This window comes from Neovison vison, chromosome 6 (genome assembly GCF_020171115.1).
Source record: "Neovison vison isolate M4711 chromosome 6, ASM_NN_V1, whole genome shotgun sequence".
Classification (NCBI taxonomy): Eukaryota; Metazoa; Chordata; class Mammalia; order Carnivora; family Mustelidae; genus Neogale; species Neogale vison.
Window position 1 is genome coordinate 115139292 of NC_058096.1, and position 18497 is coordinate 115157788.

The 18497-nt window shown below is 40.1% G+C and overlaps 1 protein-coding gene across 1 annotated transcript in view; it reads right to left on the reverse strand.

Annotated features, from left to right (window-relative positions):
* The window catches only part of ATP13A5 (ATPase 13A5), a 102749-nt gene that overhangs the window by 33625 nt on the left and 50627 nt on the right, over positions 1 to 18497 (reverse strand). Inside the window, exons 13-21 of the mRNA XM_044254822.1 lie at positions 15398 to 15459; positions 13584 to 13734; positions 11183 to 11269; positions 10343 to 10499; positions 8320 to 8437; positions 4593 to 4717; positions 3624 to 3784; positions 1263 to 1388; positions 81 to 160 (exon numbers count right to left, since the gene is read on the reverse strand). Coding sequence (XP_044110757.1) covers positions 81 to 160; positions 1263 to 1388; positions 3624 to 3784; positions 4593 to 4717; positions 8320 to 8437; positions 10343 to 10499; positions 11183 to 11269; positions 13584 to 13734; positions 15398 to 15459 — 1067 coding nt within the window. The remainder of the gene's footprint in view (positions 1 to 80; positions 161 to 1262; positions 1389 to 3623; positions 3785 to 4592; positions 4718 to 8319; positions 8438 to 10342; positions 10500 to 11182; positions 11270 to 13583; positions 13735 to 15397; positions 15460 to 18497) is intronic.

An 18497-nucleotide genomic window follows, 5' to 3' on the forward strand; every position in this document is an offset into this window, starting at 1 on the left:
CTAAACTAGTAAACTTGGAGGTAATTTGCTACACAGCAATAGATAATGAATACACTCTCCTTTCATGCAATAATACCTACTTTAATTTCTGAAATTCTTCAACAAGACTAGATTTCTGTCCAGGAGACATTCTTGCAAAAATGGTTCCATTCACCAGAATCTGAAGAGAAAAACAACTATTGCAATAAGATTAGGATGAGGAGCACCTTTTAAGTTAAAGAACAGCCCTGAAAATAATTTCCGGCCTCTGTTCAAATATAGCCTTGGGAGGTGTGTCATTAGCGCAAATGTCAGGACAGGGAGAAAGGGGACTCAGTGCTTTACTTTTCAGCTTTCACTTTCATCCCCCATCACGACTTTATGACTTTCTTCCAGGCCATTTTTCTGAAATGGGATAACCTTGAGTTAATAACTGGAAAGCAGCAGAGCATATGGGACAAAAATGTTTAAGGAAATACAGTTCTTTCTACTAAACACCATCCCCACCATTGCAGTATAGGTAGAAGAAAAACAACAGATGAGGAGTAGAGAACCAAGGTTCTGTTCTCAGCTCTGGTCCCACTATCTGGGCAAACATTTCACAAGGGACCTAACCTCTCTGAGTCTCAGCTGCCCCATCTCCTCAAGGAGGAACTACACTAACAGCTTTCTAGAAGCCTCTGGGGTTGAGATCCAATGGTCCTTGACTGGTAAGGCGACAGAATTTTCAAGAAACTGCTAACAGATGGTTGCTGCCCTCAGCTTGTGCTTCACACTATCTCCTTCACACTGACAGCACAACCCTGCACAGCACTATTTTTAAATAGACACACAGAGGACAAGATAACAAATGATTTTGAAAATAAACCATGAAGCCTTTGTTTCCTGCTGCTGTAATTTAAGAATCCAGACAGGACGGGGAATAGAGCATAGCCTGACATTGAGTTGGTGGCTTTTAGAGAGAGACTGACCCACAAAACAGGCAGCACATTTGGAACTATTTGGAGATACTCCCTGCTAGGGAGGGAGAGATGGAGGAAGCCCGAGGTTGGGCTGGCCATGGGGGTGAGGAGCTGGACCAGAGCTCAGACTCTGAAGAAGGGGTCATGTGCATATGTGGGACCAGGTAGGTCTGGGGAACTTCTGAAGGGACAAGTGCCCCTTTGGGGGTGTCTATTCCCCAAATCTGAGACAACCTCACTAATTATCACCTTCACTACTCTCTTCTTTTTTGACTCACTAATTTGAGGCAAAACAAAACACTTCATTTCACCAGTACTTACTTTTGGAAGCAAGCTGTTGAAATGCTGAAATATCACTTGGTATGATTTCCCACTCATTGCAAAATGGTAACAGCTCCCTCTTGCTCCATCAGGCACTGAACTGTTCCCAATGTTAAGGTATGTTTCCTAAATTCAAAAGAGCATGGTTTTCACATGGGTTCTCAGGGAATGTTTCTGCTTTCCTATGTTTTATAGAAGGAAGTATGTTTAAGTTATGTAACAGTGGGAGGACCAGCAAATACATAACGTGTAATTGTCCATGGAACGTAGATACAGATGAAGAAGATGCTTACAATGTCCTCCCCAAATTATATGAACATATGAGACATTGACAAGATAATGCTTGGGATTCTGTCCCAGGAGATAATACATGCGTTATCGGTCTACTGAGGAAATCCTTCCAAGGTATCACTTAGCAATTCCAAGGAAGAACAGAAAACATTCTTCCCTTCTCTTTCTTCTCCTCTTCATGCAGACTTTAATTTTCTAAGATCTTTTACTATTCATTCATTCATTCACACATCATGCCCCAATATCTTTTCTGTAAAAAAGGCAGACTTCTTCTTTAAAGCCTAATTCCTTATAGCACCTGCCTTCTCCCCACCTCAGCAGGTGACACATTCCTTCACAGTGGCCAGCATTTCTTGCATACCCTAGGTGTTATTTCACCAGTTCGACTCCTTTGCTGAAACCCTTCTCTCCTGCCCTCTGTATGTCAATGTGTCCCACCTGGCTCAACCTCGAAAAAGAGCTCCCAGTGAATGCGTATGTATTCATCATACCCACAGCTGATCATGCTTTTTTTTTTTAAGATTTTTATTTATTCATTTGAGACAGAGAGAGAGAATATGAGCAGGAGGAGAGGGAGAAGCTGACTCTCCACTGAACAGGGAGCCCAATATGGGGCTTGATCCCACAACCCTGGAGATCATGACCTGAGCCAAAAGCAGAAGCTTAACCATCTTAGCCACCCAGGTGCCCCACTGATCATGCTTTTTAATGCAACATTTCTCAAGGTCTTTACATTAGTGTAGGACTCTGAGTTCAAATGGTATAAAAGGTGAGAACATTTTTTTTTTCATTAGAGGGATCCATCTGAGGAAAAGCATTGTTTTGGGAAGAAAAATATTTTGATGTACTGAATTAAGAGGCAAAGTGATAGAGCCCTCCCTTTCCATTCCCCCATGCAAAACAGCCAATAAAGGATATGCTTAAAGAATTCTACATGAGGTGAAGACAGAATTCCTTTTATTTTCACTGAAAAGCTGGAGAAGAAAAGTGTGGTGGGGAGCCAGTGAGGAGGAAAAAGCCTGAGACTGTGATGTGACTTCTCCCAGCAACAACTAAAAATTCACTAAAGGTATTACACAGGTGAATCGGTAGTGTGAATGGACTATTTGTTAAAAATTAATGCAGACTGATCTCTAAAAAAAAAAAAATTAATGAAGACTTGAGTTTTATCACACAGTGCAATTGAGGCAACATGTACTGACACAGAAGCAAGTGAGTTTGCAAGGAAATAAGCACCAGAAATCTGCAAAACATAGAGCTGCCATCTTTTACAGCCAATGCAAAGGGGTTTGAGCCAAGTAAGGGCAAAGTCACTCTGTACAGTTGTGCAGTTTGTATACTGAACAAGGCCTACTCTACACTTAACAATCCAAAGGGCTGGTCAGTCTCAAGGAAGGGAGCATTTTTATAATTTGCCATCTGAAAACCACCTCCTTGAACTCACATATAGGCAGAGGCATTACACTTAGGGATGGGATGTCAGGCTGCAGCTCATTTTCTTCACAAAAGCATAAGAAACTTGTTATCTAGAGAAACCCAACGCCTGTTAACTTTATGTCACAGGCACAGCACAATCTAAATGCCCATGGTTCTGGGTGCAATCAGAAAGACTTAAGTTTTATTTCCCACTCTGCAACTTGTGTGTCTTGGGTAAGCCTACCTTGCTGGGCCTCAGTTTTTTCATTTGCAAAATGAACATTTTGTCAACTGTATAAGCTAACTGTGAAAATCAAATGGGAAATATGGATGTAAATTATTGGTTCTCAGCCACGATTGCATATCAGAATCTTGGGGAGAAAAGGGCTGCTGCAAGCTCCCAACACAGAGATTTGGATTTAATCAATAAAGCCTTGGCACTGGAAGCTTAAAAACTCTTCCAGGTGATTTCTTTGCACAGCCAGGGCTGAGATGTGCTAGTGGAAATGCTAAATGCTTTGCAAATTGCAGAACTCTGGACAGGCTGTAAGGGGTTTCGACTGTGATGACTTCTAATGGTGAGAGAAGGTTGCTGGGACCAGGGCTATATGCTATCAGGAAAGGCCACCAAGGGGCCTTCTAACATTTGCTCACATTCTTCCTCGGGCCATTCTCTTGGTTCTCGACCAGTTGCCAAGTCACAGAGGCAGGAACAAAATCTTCTGGTTCATTGGCTTCAACAAGGATCACTTGGCTTCCTCTAGGAATCATTTCAGAATTCTTTGCCACAGTAATAGCTGTTTGAAGGTTGTCACCTATATGACAAAGAGAGTTAGCTTGCTTCTGTATTAATCTCTCAGCAGCCAGAATTGAGCTCTGCCTCTTCGAGTGTCCTTACTACATTGCTGGTGTTCTTTGGGGGCATTTCCCTTTTTCTGCCTTATTTTATAACCATTTGGCAGCATCTCTTGCCCAAGCTTGTCTGTCCCTAGTGGTGAAAAACTATGTCTGCATCTCCCTCCCATAATAGCATCATGTCCAGAACATTGCATATTCCCAACACATGCAGAACTGAAGAAAGACATGGTTAGGCAATTTATGACAGATCTCAGGAGACTGACAGCCCTGAGTGGCTGAAGGTAACATGGGCCCACTCTGATAGCACGGGACCATCTTGGGGACCTGGATTGCTGACAAGCAGAGAAGAGAACACTGAAAGCTGTGCCACTCTTGCATTAGATCAGCATATGACTGCCTGCTCCACAGCCCGAAGGACAGTCCAGTAGAGTCTTTACATCCTTTACACAGAAGTCTCACTGTGGTTCCTGGTGATCAAATATCTATTCTTATGTTTAAACATTTATTGTGAGCTGACTAGCATTGTGCCAAACCCAGGTAGGGAGAGAGGACATGAGACAAAGAGCATGAAGTATGGTCCCTGCCACCAAAATATATGGTCATATTAGGGCTGCTGCACTTATGCCCGGGTAATGGGAGCCCAAGATAACAAATGACAGCTAAGCATTTTTCCTTCTACCTTAGCCACCTGAACCCACTCAGCTCACATGGTCTTCTCTGATTCCTGGGATACATTGAATGTTTCAGGCCTCCAAAAACACACACCAGTAATCATCACCGTCCTGATGCAGGCTTCACTCAGTTCCTTCAAGACTGGTTTGGTTTCCTTTTTCAAGCGATTCTCCATTATGAGAAGTCCCAGAAATGTCAACTCTGACTCTGCTTTCTCTCTTTGGATTCAGGAGAAAATCAATTTTAAAGCTTATTTATGTAGTTTTGACAATTGAACTTTATTTCTTCCTTTTAAAAAAATTTGTTTTATCAATATAACACATGCATATATTTTAAAAATCGGAAAGAAAGAACCCAAAGCTTATGATGAAAACCAATAGTCCCTGTCTCCAGACACCCTCTCCCCTTCAGCTTCCCAGAGGGAAGTACTTCTATATCTTTTATCAACTTCTCCCAGTTTCAACTTCATTTTTAAAAACAATGTGCTTATCTACAACTCTTTTGCTGTTTATAAAACTTTTGTTTTTAATATGCTTATCTAACAACTCTTTTGTTGTTTTTAAAAACGTTTGTTAATCATATATACATGCCATATTAATCATATATATATTTATTTATTTCAAAGAACTTTTTTGACCTTGTAATTATTTTAGACATTGATTAAGTATGTACTGCATATGAAATGCTATGGTAATAGTTGAATATAGAATCATTCATTTCAACCTCCATCTGTAACCTCCAGAAAATACATGACATCAGCCAATCATTTGAAAAGTTTTCAGAGTTTGAAATTGGAAGCTTAGAATCTAACTGGGTCACATTCATTATGTGGGACAACTCCTCAGGAATGGAGACCTTTTAAAAAGTAAATGTGGAAGAGATTATGCTGAGTGAAATAAGTCAAGCAGAGAGAGTCAATTATCATATGGTTTCACTTATTTGTGGAGCATAACCAATAGCATGGAGGACAAGGGGCGTTAGAGAGGAGTAGGGAATTTGGGTAAATTGGAAGGGGAGGTGAACCATGAGAGACTATGGACTCTGAAAAACAGTCTGAGGGGTTTGAAGTGGCGGGGGGGTGGGAGGTTGGGGTACCAGGTGGTGGGTATTATAGAGGGCACGGCTTGCATGGAGCACTGGGTGTGGTGAAAAAATAATGAATACTGTTTTTCTGAAAATAAATAAATTGGGAAAAAAAAAAAGTAAATGTGGGACCAAGATCTCTTCCTCAATCTTGCATCGTTTCTTTTTCTGTCCAGAGAGGAGTTAAGATTGCAGAAGGAGAGGGAGATTATGGTCAGTCAACCCTGGTGTTGGGTCCTGTCCCACCTCCATCTTCACAGTATATGACAGAGCTGAGTCACAGCCTCTCAGCTTCCACGGGGGAAGCAACTTCCCTCTCCTGCCATCTCTCTTTCTGGTGTGGGGTAGACTATACTTCTTCCATCTGCTGATTCAGCTGCCTCTCCTCCTTCCCCCCACCCACCTACTTCACATCTTACAAAAACGTACAGAAATCTCTCATCTGTACTTATCGCTTGTCTAGTTTTCTTTGATATTGTTTCTTTTCTATCACGTTGGTAGAACTGGGAGGGAGAGGAAATAAACACATGAGAAAGAGAAAGATCAGAGTTGGATGTCCTGGTGAAAAATATAACTCAAACTTAGATGGGAACATGGTGAAGAAACTTCTTTCTGGAGTAGAGAGCAAGTTACTACATCTTCATTCAAAAGTCCATTCACCAAATGACTACTCTGTTTTAGACCAAATAGTAGGCACTTTGGTGAATACTCAGATAATTAGATATGAGTCATGCCTTAGTGACTTCAGGAGAATATTATAAAAGAAGATCTATCTAATACAGATTGTGCTAAATTCCCATCATTTAACTTCATGAGTCTTTATTACAGATTGGACTAATATTTTCTAATTACCTAGAACTAAAAGAAAGATCCAGAAATCTTCTCACCAGTTTATTCTGTTTTTGATCTCTATTTTATGACTCTTCCATCTTTCACCAATTCAGACACTTAGGCCTCTTGTTACTCTGCAACATTCTCAGCAAGATCCTGTGTCAGGGCTTGTACTGCTCTTCCTATTGCCTGTAGTGCCCTTCCTCCGGATATCCACGTGCTTTGCTCCCCTACTTTATGCATTTCTCTGTTCAAATGTCACCTCCTCAGAGGACTCGCTGATCACCCATGTAAACTGGCATTATTATCTATCTCCCCTAATTAGGATATAAGCTTCTGAGGGCAAAGATTTTGTTTTATTCACTTCTGAATTTTCAGTGTCCTGAAGAGCATCACACAGAGTCAAGCTCAATAGAAATTTGCTAAACCAATGAAAGAGGGAATTTTGAAAAAGTACTGCTTCTGTTTTCTAGTTTGCTTTTCTTTTTTTTTTCCTTAAAAAAATGAAACTCTTCTACTTCCCTTTTATGATACCATTTTTAAAAGAAGCTTTTGATTTTCCTGATTGGGAAACTTCGCTAAATATAATTTGATTGTGCTAAAACTCAAAACACTTTTCCTTTTCTCTGTTTGAAAATAGTAACTAAATTTTAAGAAGCATAATGGGGGCTGATATTCTCTATGAAAATATGAGATGGTTGGAAATCTAGCACATTATATCATCACTTTCTTATTTTGTTATATTTATAATAATAGCTACCTCATTAGTTACTTTTAAATGAGAGCATCACAGCTGTACTAGTATGTGGCAGCTGGGTGATGGCTATCCTCCTTGTCTAAATACATCAACTTTTTTCTTCACACTTAACCCTAGCTTTTGTTATTAAAATTGTTTTGTCTTGAAAAATTACAAAATCCTGTGTGTAATGGGTCTTCATGCTTGCTTAAGAATAGCTAACACCTTGAATATTAAATCTGACAGTGCCATTCATTTATTTCAAAATGATCTTCGCAATTCTATTTAGAAGATTAAAATGTCATGGTTGAAAGTCTCCTTGAAGATCATCCAATCCTACACTTTAAAGATGAGGGAAATAGACACAGCATAAAGAAGAGACAATGATCCCATTAGAGCAAATGGACATAGGTTGCAAATAGTTACACTGAACCAAGGATATCCACATCTTATGTATGCAAAGGTGTTAATTGAATATAAATGAGGGTCTTTCTATCAGCAACACAAAATCAAAGATAATAATGCATAGATAATTTGTTATTCAATGTTCCACAGTATTTCACTATTCCTTTGTCTTAGACAATTCAAAAATAACCTTTAAAAACTGAGAAACATTAAGAGAAAAAAAAGAATCTGCAGATTATCCTCTAATGAAGATGATTTATACCCTTAATGTAATGAAGAATGCTGAATTCTATTTCCTATAACTGAATTTGCACTCACTATCTCTCCAGAACTGAGGGAGGTGTACTATTGAGCCCTGGAAGAAGCCAGGTCTAAAGGATGCTAGAGGTCCGTCACAGTGCCCATTGTCTCCTTCTTTCAAGGAGATGGGACCCCAGTGAGTCAGCCACATAATGTTCCAAGGCTGAAGGAAGGTCAATTATTTTTGATGGGATGTTGGAATGTAGGGCAGAGATAGCTCGCTGACGTCTTGGAGTCAGGAGATCTGGACTGCCATCCTTGTTCTACCTCTAACCGGCATTGTGACCTCACCAAGTCTTCCCCAGTGTGGCTTAGACTCACCTATCTCCAAATTAGGAGATTGGAGGAGATGAGTCTCCATCTCCAGGAGACTTCCCTGTGATTTGAGCTGCCCTGTCCGTCTCCAGCATTCACTTACTTGATGCACACAGAGCCTGCTCTAGTGCTGATTTCTGAGTTCCTTACCGGGCTAAATTCTGTAATTCTGAAAGCTTCTCCATCTTCAAGTCTTTATGGGCAAGAGCAATAACACGGAAGCCTTGTACTGTATAATTCCTCAGTTTCTGTGGGAAATCCTTGGGTACTGTCAGGTGAGAGGAAAGAGGTAAATGTAATGTCACATTGAAGGCTACCCAGCTCCTAAACAAGACTGGGACCCAATCACTGCACCTTGTTTTAAAACTCCAGAAAATACTTTAATAGAAAAACTAAAGCTCCAACTAAAAGTCACTAACAACTTCATCAATGTGATCTTAATATTTTGACAGAAATGAACGCCAAAGCTACACTGGTCATCAACTGGGTGTCAAATCCCCTGGCTAGCTTTAATAAAGACGGGCCTCAGGACTGAGTCTACCTGAGTAAAACAAGGGAAACAGCCAATCCTCTAGACTAGAAGTCAGCAAACTACTGGCCAAACCTGGCCCATTACTTGTTTTTTAAAATAAAGTTTTACTGAAATGCAGCCATGCCCATTTGTTTACCATCTATGACTACTTTGGAGTCACAATGGCAGAGTTGAGTGGTTGAGACAATACCATGTGGCCTGCAAAACCTAAAATATTTTCTACCTGGCTCTTTGCAGAAAAGCTTGCCAATCCCTGCTTTAGATGACAGATGATACAATGCCAACATTTGTGTATTTGGGCATAGTAGTCATAACTTCTGTTAAAATACTTACAAAATCTTTATGGTTTGTAGAATGCCTATAAGGGTATTAGAAAGAAGCACAGCATAATGGAAGTATATTGTGGCTTAGGTAACAAAACACCTAATTTTTAGTCTCTACACTACCACTATCTAGATCTCTGACCTTGGGCTTGTTAGGTCTCTCTTCTATACTTTAATTTCCCCATCCATAGAATGAGGGGATACGGAACTCTATGTCCCCATTCAGCTCGGACTTTTTGTAGTTCTAAAATGTTCCAGGAGGCGGGGATTGAAGAAGATCCTGGCTCTCTCTCTTTCTTAAATACAGAGTCCTTATTAGCCTATGTCAAAGATCTAAGATAAGAACAATAAGAAAAACTGAAAGTTCTACCAGAAGGATGAGAGGTGAGAAGTGACAGGCTCAAACCCTCACAAAAGAACAGGGGCAATAGTCATTGGTTAGAATTTCAAGAAGATACTCACTTGTATCTGTGAGGGAAAAACAATTAAACAGCGAAATATAGGACATCAGTCTGTGAAGGATAGAGTGATAGAGGTAATGAGAGCTCTGAGAAAGATCAAAGTCAGAAAAAAAGGGCCTGCTTCCAAGGTAAAAATGACTCTAAGTAGGAGGCAGAAGTTAAAGCAATCATTTGCCGAATCTAGAATTGTGTGCACAAGTTGATGGTTACCAGCAATCATAAGGAGAATATAGATGAAAATCAGGAGAAAAAGACCAATTTTATCCAAATGAACTCATTTGAATGCAACAATATTCTTACAAATCTGGGCTGCCGCTTAGAGGGTGCATATATTTATAAGACTAAGAAACAATACAAATCAACTCAAAATCTGTCCCAGAAAGATGAAATTGCTATGAAAATGATCAATTACACTGCTCTAATACCACCTAATTTACTCTAATCACTTTTTTTGGTAAGAAATTTATCTTGTCTATATTCTCCTTCCATTGATCTGCACAAGCACTTACGTGGTGTCAGCCCCCAGAGGGGGTGGCGGAGTACCCCAGCCGCAGGATGAGCGCAGGGTCCAGACCTGTCCCATTGGTTCCCAGTGCATGCTCCTCATTCTTGCCCTTCTGGAGACCCTTATATAGCTTCCTGTTTTGGCTCCTGATGGCTGCTTCCCTGATACCCCATTGTGGTTAGACTTTTCTGGATGGACCGAAGTCAGATATTTACTCTCTGCCTTTCTGCCTTGAAATTCTCACCTCTGCCTTATCAGATGTATTCATTGATTCAGACTTGTGTGTTTAATGTATTTGGATTTCTAAAATATTTTACCTCCTAAAAGAGAACAGGGTCAGTTAAATGAGTACCTGTTTCAGGCTTACAGAACTTGGCCAGCATCTCTGGGGCACCCTTCATGTAGACATGGAAGTGATCCTCCCCGGCCACCTGAGTGACCACAGACATCCTCTGCAGACTTGAGGAGAATGGAAACTGGCGCAAGATGGCTATGGCTTCCACAGGACTCTGCGAGAGCACCAAGAACGGGGAGCTTAAGATGCCTATAAGTGAAATTTAGCAGGTGCACACCAACAGGGTTTGCTCTGTAGTGAACCCAGGGACATAACGAAGTGGTGTATTTGTCACAACATTGATACTTTTCTGCCTGTCTCTAAGGTGATTCCCTCATCAAATTGTCTGGTCTGCAGGGCCCTTCCCCATGGCTGCCTGGGGAAATCCTAATTATCTTCCAGGCAAACTTAACAGGTCACTTCATCTGTGATGCTTCTCTCTCTCTCAGAAACAGTATTCACTCCCACCTCTGAACCCATGTAGCTCTTTCTTCAGCTTTTATGAGAGCACTTGACACATTGTCTTGCACTTATTTGCACCTATATGGATTTTTCTATCCACCCATGTATTCCTCCAACACAGAGACCAACACGTCTAGCTCTGAATTCACTCTGTCCTTTAGCACATAGCATAGTGCTCTGGCACACATAGGCACTCCATGAGTGTTTGTTGAATAAATTAAAGGACAGATTCATTAATAAATTAAAGGATATATTCAGGAATGAAGGAATGAGCAAACCTATGCATACTGTTAGGAGAAGGCAAAATAATAGGAATATAAAAATACGTGAAAGTCCAGAGAAATTTACGAATTTCAAGGAGAAAAAAATCATTTGATTTAAAAAAGCAAATCATACCCAACTGGCTTTTGGTCCTGGTTTTATTACAATGTTTGAATCTGACATCCCAAATTTGCCATAGTCTGCATTGCAATCTTCCATTATCTGTTTTAAAATGAAAACATTCATAAGATTCCTTAGAGAAAAATAAGAAGAAAGAAATACCTCTCATTTGTATAGCATTTTAATCTTTTCAAAACTTCTTTCACATGTTTTCTCTTCTAGGTCAATTATCTGAATACCATCATTGTCAAATTTCTGTTGCATTGATTAAGATTAAGGACCTTATTGTAGAATGTCAAAAAGCCAGAAATATTGTGAGTACCATTTAAGTAGTAACTGATGGAAGAAATGTTAGCTATAGGCCAATGGCTCTTCCTAATTAGTATGTCTAGTAACTGGACAAGAGTTTAAGTAGAGATCTACCTCTAATAGAGCTGAGCACATTAGCCCTCAGATAAACATGATCTTGAGATAAACATAGGGTTATTTCTTATTCTATATTTATGTTACAAACAAATTGGTTAGCTAGAGAATTAGCAAGTTAGTTGTTAGCAAATAAGAATGCATATTTGAAAATGGTTTGTATACCTTGGATGTTACAACAGTGTAAGTTATATCATCTGAGAAACTGATATTAACAAAAAAATATGGAAAAGGCCATCCATTGTACAAATCTGTTGTACAAATCAGAAAATGGGAGACTACATCTGCCCTTTGCTCTTTCACTTACTGTTTAACCTTGGGAACATTACTCCATTTCTCCAGATCTCAAATTTCTCCTGAAAAATATTCTGATATCCTTTTTAGAGCTAAAATTCTTAGAGTCTACAAGGATGTTTCCCCTCCCCCTTATGTTTCATGAAAGTTTCCTAACCATCAAAGGATATATAACTGGAGGCTGCTTCTCACCCAGCTTTAAACTCAGTGAATCACCTTGCACTTTCATGCTTTGTTTGGGGTCGATACCACTGTTCTTAAAGACAATTCTTCTTATAGAGCTAATACTAAAGATTTACGTTCCCATGCAAGACCCCAACTTGTAAGTAATTTGTACAAGTAGATCAAACCCCCTCAATGGAGAAGAGGCACTGTCAGAACCAGGATCAAAGTCACATACAGTAAATATTGACCCTAAGCAGCTCATCATTGTGTCAGCTCAAATGATGCTGCTAAAGACATTGTTTATAAGGATTACACCAATTACTCCCCTGTAAGATCCAGGAAAGTGATCACTGCTTTGTCTTTATGTCAAAAATTTCTCCACAACACATGCTCGAATTTTAACTTACTGATATCAGAAATTTCCCTGCTAACTAGGTTTCTTCTTTCATTACTCTGGCTTCTAGAAAGCTGCTCTTTTCTCACTCTACATCTTTAAATTATCTCTTGTGAGGTGTATTTCACGTCCCTGCAATCATTTGTTTTCACCCCTTCACCATTCTGTTTAAATGCTGTCCCAGTAGTTGATGCATCACTGTCAGTAGCTTTAAAATTTATTTTTTGAGAGCAGAATAATGTAATCAATTAAATAGTGAATGAATGAATGTGTGCCTTCCACTCGTTGGGCACTTTACAATGCAAGCAGCCCCATAGGGTCATAAGCTCAATGCTTACGACAAGTCTGTGAATGAGGCATCATTATCACAAGGGCACACATGAAGGTAACAGACGCAGTCTTGGTTCCGGTTTTGGGGTCACAGAGCTAGAAAGTCGTGGAGTTGAGAGGCCTGCCTACCATGTCATGATGGCCACCAGGACAGTTTTATACCCTTCAACTCTCATTCACACTCATCTCCGAAAACTGAGCCAACTGGAGTGGGGGACTTTCAGTTTGGTGTCTAGACCTATACTGTCTAACACAGTAGCTATCAGCCACTTGTGGCTATTGGTATTTAAATTAATTAAAGTGAATGAAATTGAAAATTCAGTTTCTCAGTTGCATAGCCACACTTCAAGTAGTAGATAGTTACATGGGGCTAGTGGCTACCATGCTAAATAGCACTGCTTTAGACTACTGTTTCTCTGAGGGTGTTAAGGAGCGCCATTGTACCATATTTTGGCCTGTCAAGATATTGTGGTCAAGTAGGCTTGACAAACGCTGCATATCATAGTCACTCTTGAATATTCATAGTGTACCACAATATATCAAAGAAATTCCATAGTTAAGAAATCCACTTTACTTTCTTAAAATAGCAGTTCCCCCAAATTATTTGATCGTGGAACACTTTCATGTTGCACTCATTAACAGAGTTCTTTTGCGTATAGATCCGGAAATTTGGGAACAGTCAGACCTTCAATTACATATTGTTATAAGTCCTCTCTGGGTTTCAGCTGAAGTTAGAAAAGCTTTACCACTCCCTGTAAGAATCTCTTCAGGTTTTTCTCATTTAGTCGCACCAAGAAACTATCACCTTACCCAGGCAGTGCCCTCCAACATTTTGAGGTCCAGTGGGTCTCCCTGGATGGTCCCGTCGAGAAGGATCAGAGAGTGGCAGCTGGCCATGGCGGCACACAACGGGCTCCATGGCAATGTCTTGCCTGAGGCAAAGCTGTGGACTTCTTGAAAACTGATAGAGAAGATGATTAATAAGTGAAGGTCCTCAACAAAATCATTTTACACATTCTGCCCCTTAAATCTCACCAACATAGAATTTAAATAATATGTAAACCTTGTGCTCAAATCCTTCCATAGCTCCCATGCCCTATGTAATAAAGTCTGAGCACTCGGATATAATCACTGAAACTTCTGTCAGATTACTTGCAGCCAGCACCTATCGTGGGAGTGGCAGGGGAAGGCTCAGACTGACACCTGCAAGCTCTTCAGAGTAGTTTCTAGAAAGCCACACCCCCAGGCAAGAGGTCTCTGGGTCAGTGAAGTAGCAGGGATTGGAAGGAAGACTGCCTACTGGTTTCTTTTTCCTTCAAGTAAAAGCACACCTGGACTGTGAAACGTTTCTCAAGACTCAGTCCTTCACCTTTTGTCCTATTTCTGAAACTCTGGGCATGGATATCCAGCATCTGAAGTTCACTTTCCTCTATGCAAATAGATTGGCTGGGTTTACCTTTCCCTCCTCCCATCTTACAGCCAAACAGTAACTGTATCCAGTTTTCTCTACACCCCAAAAGCTTACTTGGGGAAAGCAAAGAAGAGGATGGGTAAAAGCTGCAAACATCCCATTCCCCTTTCACTGGTCTGGCCAATAGAAGGCAAAGTGGTACCTGTCTGAACAAAAGCCTGGACCAGACATCTGAGCAGCCAGGAGCTGAAGCACACAAGTAGGGTTGAACCCAAGTATCTTCACATGTCTCACTGCCTGTCTGCTGTTATCTTGTGCCAGATCTACACTCTTCCCATCACTGTCTTGGGTAGCTCCTGTATGACTCTTTCAATGACAGAGACTGAGCCATGTTTGGAACCAAAGTAGAGTATCCAGAGCTTAAGGGCTGAGGGATTTGCACTTGGATTGAGAAGGCAGATCTCATCCCCACTACAAAGGGAGCTAGGGCCTTTCCCTCTCTAGCTCCATCCTGGGGTAGCATCTCTGATTGCTGTCTCCACTCCCATGGCCAGGTTTAAGCCCGTGTCTATAAAAATTTTAGCCATACCTGTTTCAAGATTCTATTTCAAGTGGTATCTCTGTCAGGTGGTTTTCCTCATTCTATTCATTTTCAAAATTAATTTCTACCATTTATTATGTTATTCTAAAATCTGGACTGTGTAGTATATCAAGCAATCATTATTGTTTCTTCTTCTCTATATTGATCTGTGTGTCTTAATAGTAGCACTTTCCACAGCCTATATTGTGCATAGAAGGCAGGTGAACATTTTTCCCATGAAATGTAAGCTCTATGAGGGAGGAGACAGAGCTCTTTTTCTCTGGACTCCTCCCCAATCCCACCCCCGCCAGCCCACTAACCACTAGCAAGTCTTTGCAGTTTTTAATTAAGCACAGTTCTGATTTCACTCTTTGTTCTTCCATTTTATTCATGCAATTCCTTACTCATCCAGTTCATTCTATTTTTCATGTGGAGTTTGAAGACCTACTTTTCTTGTCTGATTCTGTACTTAGAACTCATTTAATTTAAAAATTAAAATAATTGAGAAGTAGTTCTAGTAAATTATTATATATATTTTATGTGACATTCATCCCTCACCACTGGAAGGATGGCTCTGAGTAGCACCAAGATAGCCACACAAATCCCACAGTCCACCTTCGCTAAAGTACCTACCAGTTGTCAACAGTTGGGACAGTCCCCCAGAGGTCCAGCCCATCTTCCGTAAGAGTGCCAGTCTGGAAGAAATTAGAATTGGTGTTAACATAAGATTTAGAGCTTTTACTTACATCATGACTTAAACAAAACCCAAGATCCCAAGAAATCAAAGTAGATCTAGTTGTCCAAAGCCCCTCTTTATAAACATCAAATTTTAAATCAGAGAAGGGTACCTGAAGGAAAGATTCAGCAAGTGACAAATGATTCTCCCAAAGCCTATGTTGATCATTAAATGACTCTAGATACTAGTCATTACAATAAAATGTGAGTGTTTTGTTTTTGTGTGCTTATTGTACTTGCTATTGTTCAATGGTAGGTGTTCAGGGAATGGAAATCCAATAAGAACCAGTGCAAGTCTGACTTTTCAGTTGGCACCTGCTGTCTTTCTAAAAGCAGAGTTCAGAATTTTTTCTTTCTTTTCAAGACGATTTAGTTCATAGTGTGCCATCTGGTTCATAACAGTTTTATAAAATATGGGTGACATGGTGACTGTCCAGATTGATAATGAAATGTTGATAAAGGACTTTGAGAATTTGGAGATAATGAAGTGCTAATAATAAATATTCATTAATGCCCATGAAAGAGTTTTATTGTTAGATCAAGAGGAAAATGGTTGGGAGAATTTGATTTGCTGTGTTATGAGAATATTTGTCACATAATGTAACAGAGAAAGCTACATGAAACTAAGTACTATCACAGCACTTCGATTTTGCTCTTTGCTTCAGAGTCCACTATTAATTACAGACGCTGGTGTCTTTATGCAAGAAGCCAACACCCAGAGTAAGCATGAGGCCACACTGCTTCAGCACTATCAAGGCTAAACAGAACACTACCAAAGGGCTGGGGTGTGTCCTTCAATACTGACACCCAGGTCTCTGTCATCATTCTTTTAAAATCATTTCTGTACAAGGCACTGAATTTTCTAGTCTTCTATCAATGACATTTTGGTCATTAAAAAAACATAAAATAGGCATAATGCTTTACAATGAAGTGCTTATGATGCTTCCAATTCTTACAACTGAGTAAACAGGGAAAGGACATTCTCAGGTTAGAGATGAAATGAGCAGCCTCAAGGTCCAGTGGCCTGCAGGTTGAAAAGAAAGAGCCAGAATCCAGCCTGTCTAGATAAAGTTAAATAAATTTTGTAAAATATGCAGAAAGACAAAACCCATACTGGACTTTCAATTAAAGAATGAAGGAATCTTGGTTTCATTAATTTATTCGGACTTCCCAGAAAGCTAACATGCTTTGTGCGAGTTATTCCTTGAAGAACAACAGCAAAAATCTATTTGCTTCATTTCCCTCCTGCAATTCGTAAGGGTCCCAACCTGTGTGTTTAGATTTCAAATCCTCTTAAGTTTTTCCATAAGAAAGTTAGTAGCTTAATTCAAACTGAAGTGTTTTCCTGATGATCAGATTATATTTTTAAACATCAATATTTTGAATATGAAAACAGAATTGATACCAAAACAAAACAGGAATGGGACTGTGTTATTTCTCTGTGTGAAAATGATCTTTATACAATAAAACTAGACATGAACAGAAAGAAAAGTAAATTATAGTTGCAGTAGTAAAGGGAGTAAGACAGAGAAAGCAAACTTCTTAGCATGAATACTAGCTCAGGCATAGGATGAACTGGGTAGAAAAGAGAGAACTTGTTTTATAACAAAGCAACATAAACTGGAAATATATGGAACAGATATATGCAGAAGCCCAGTGGTGAATGTCTTCAAAATGGAAATAATAGTAGATGGGGCTTCAGTTCATTGTGGGGTGCTTTATTCCAACAGCATATTGGTAGAGTTTTACAATGTGAAATCTAGAAAGACACTTAGAGATTATTAGAGTTCAAACTTTTTCTCTTAAAAGGTCACACAGAAACTTAGTGTCAGATCCAGGATCTGACTTCCCATTTTGATGATTCCCAATCCAGAGTTCTTTGCACTCTAAAATGCTGTCATGCCACTGGGGTTTGGCCAAGCCTGCTGAGAAGCAGTCCTTCAGCTGTTCTGGCAAAAGAGCACATGAGGATGCGGAGGAAAAAAACTTTATAAGAGATGTAAAATGAACATCCTCTGGAAGAACTAGTTTTAGAAACAGATGACTATGAAATGAACGTGTTTTATAATCTCCTTCTTATTTTACAGGCACTAGTGAGGCTCCTGGATAAGTATTGGGAATCCCTGCCAGAAAACTTCCCAGGGGCTGTTCTCTGGTCCTAAAACTAAAAGGAGGTTACTGTTAAGTTAACCCTCGTGGTTCCGGATGGGTGGGGTTAAGGGCTTTCTTGTCAAAGGCAACTTGACAAGAATAGAACAAAAATAACTAACCTGCTAACCTGTTCTACTTCCAGCTCGGGGCCAAGACCCATCAACTCTACTCGTGGTTTTTCTCCAGCTGTATTCAAACGGACAGGAGTTAGACTCCTCCACCTCTACTCTCCATTTTTGCCCTTCTTGTCTAGGACAATGTTCCCAGATAGCTTTTTGTCTCAGTCCTATCTCCCCTCTGTCCCTTCTCACCAATTACCCTGGATGAAATAAATAAAATACACCTATAACAATGTCACCCATCTTCTTATAATAAAAGGTAAGACCCCCATTCTCCTTCACAACAAAACTCCAGTCCTTAGCTTGGCACATCAGGCCCTGAGCAATAGGACTCACTCCTCTCTCCACCAGCATCCCCTACCACGCAGCCCCCAATCTAGCCACACCCCACTGTCCTCTGTCCCCCATGTGCCAAAGGCCTTGATATCACTGTGCTGCTGAACCGCTTGCTTCTGAGGCCAGGGCCCATTCTGTATAACACCCAAAGCCACAGCTCTCAACCATGGCAGGTAACTTCACCTCAAGGCCTTGTTCATACCTCTTTCAGCATGCATTTCACTGTTATCATTGTCTACACTTCTGCTTTACCTGCTTCCTCAGCTAAGTCAAGAATTTCTGCAGAGCAAGGAACATCTCATTAACAGGGCTCTTGGCCAATGCAGATTAGATAAAAAGTGGCAAAGCCTTTATCAATTACTCAAATGGGAATGAAGTGGAGACACAGAAGA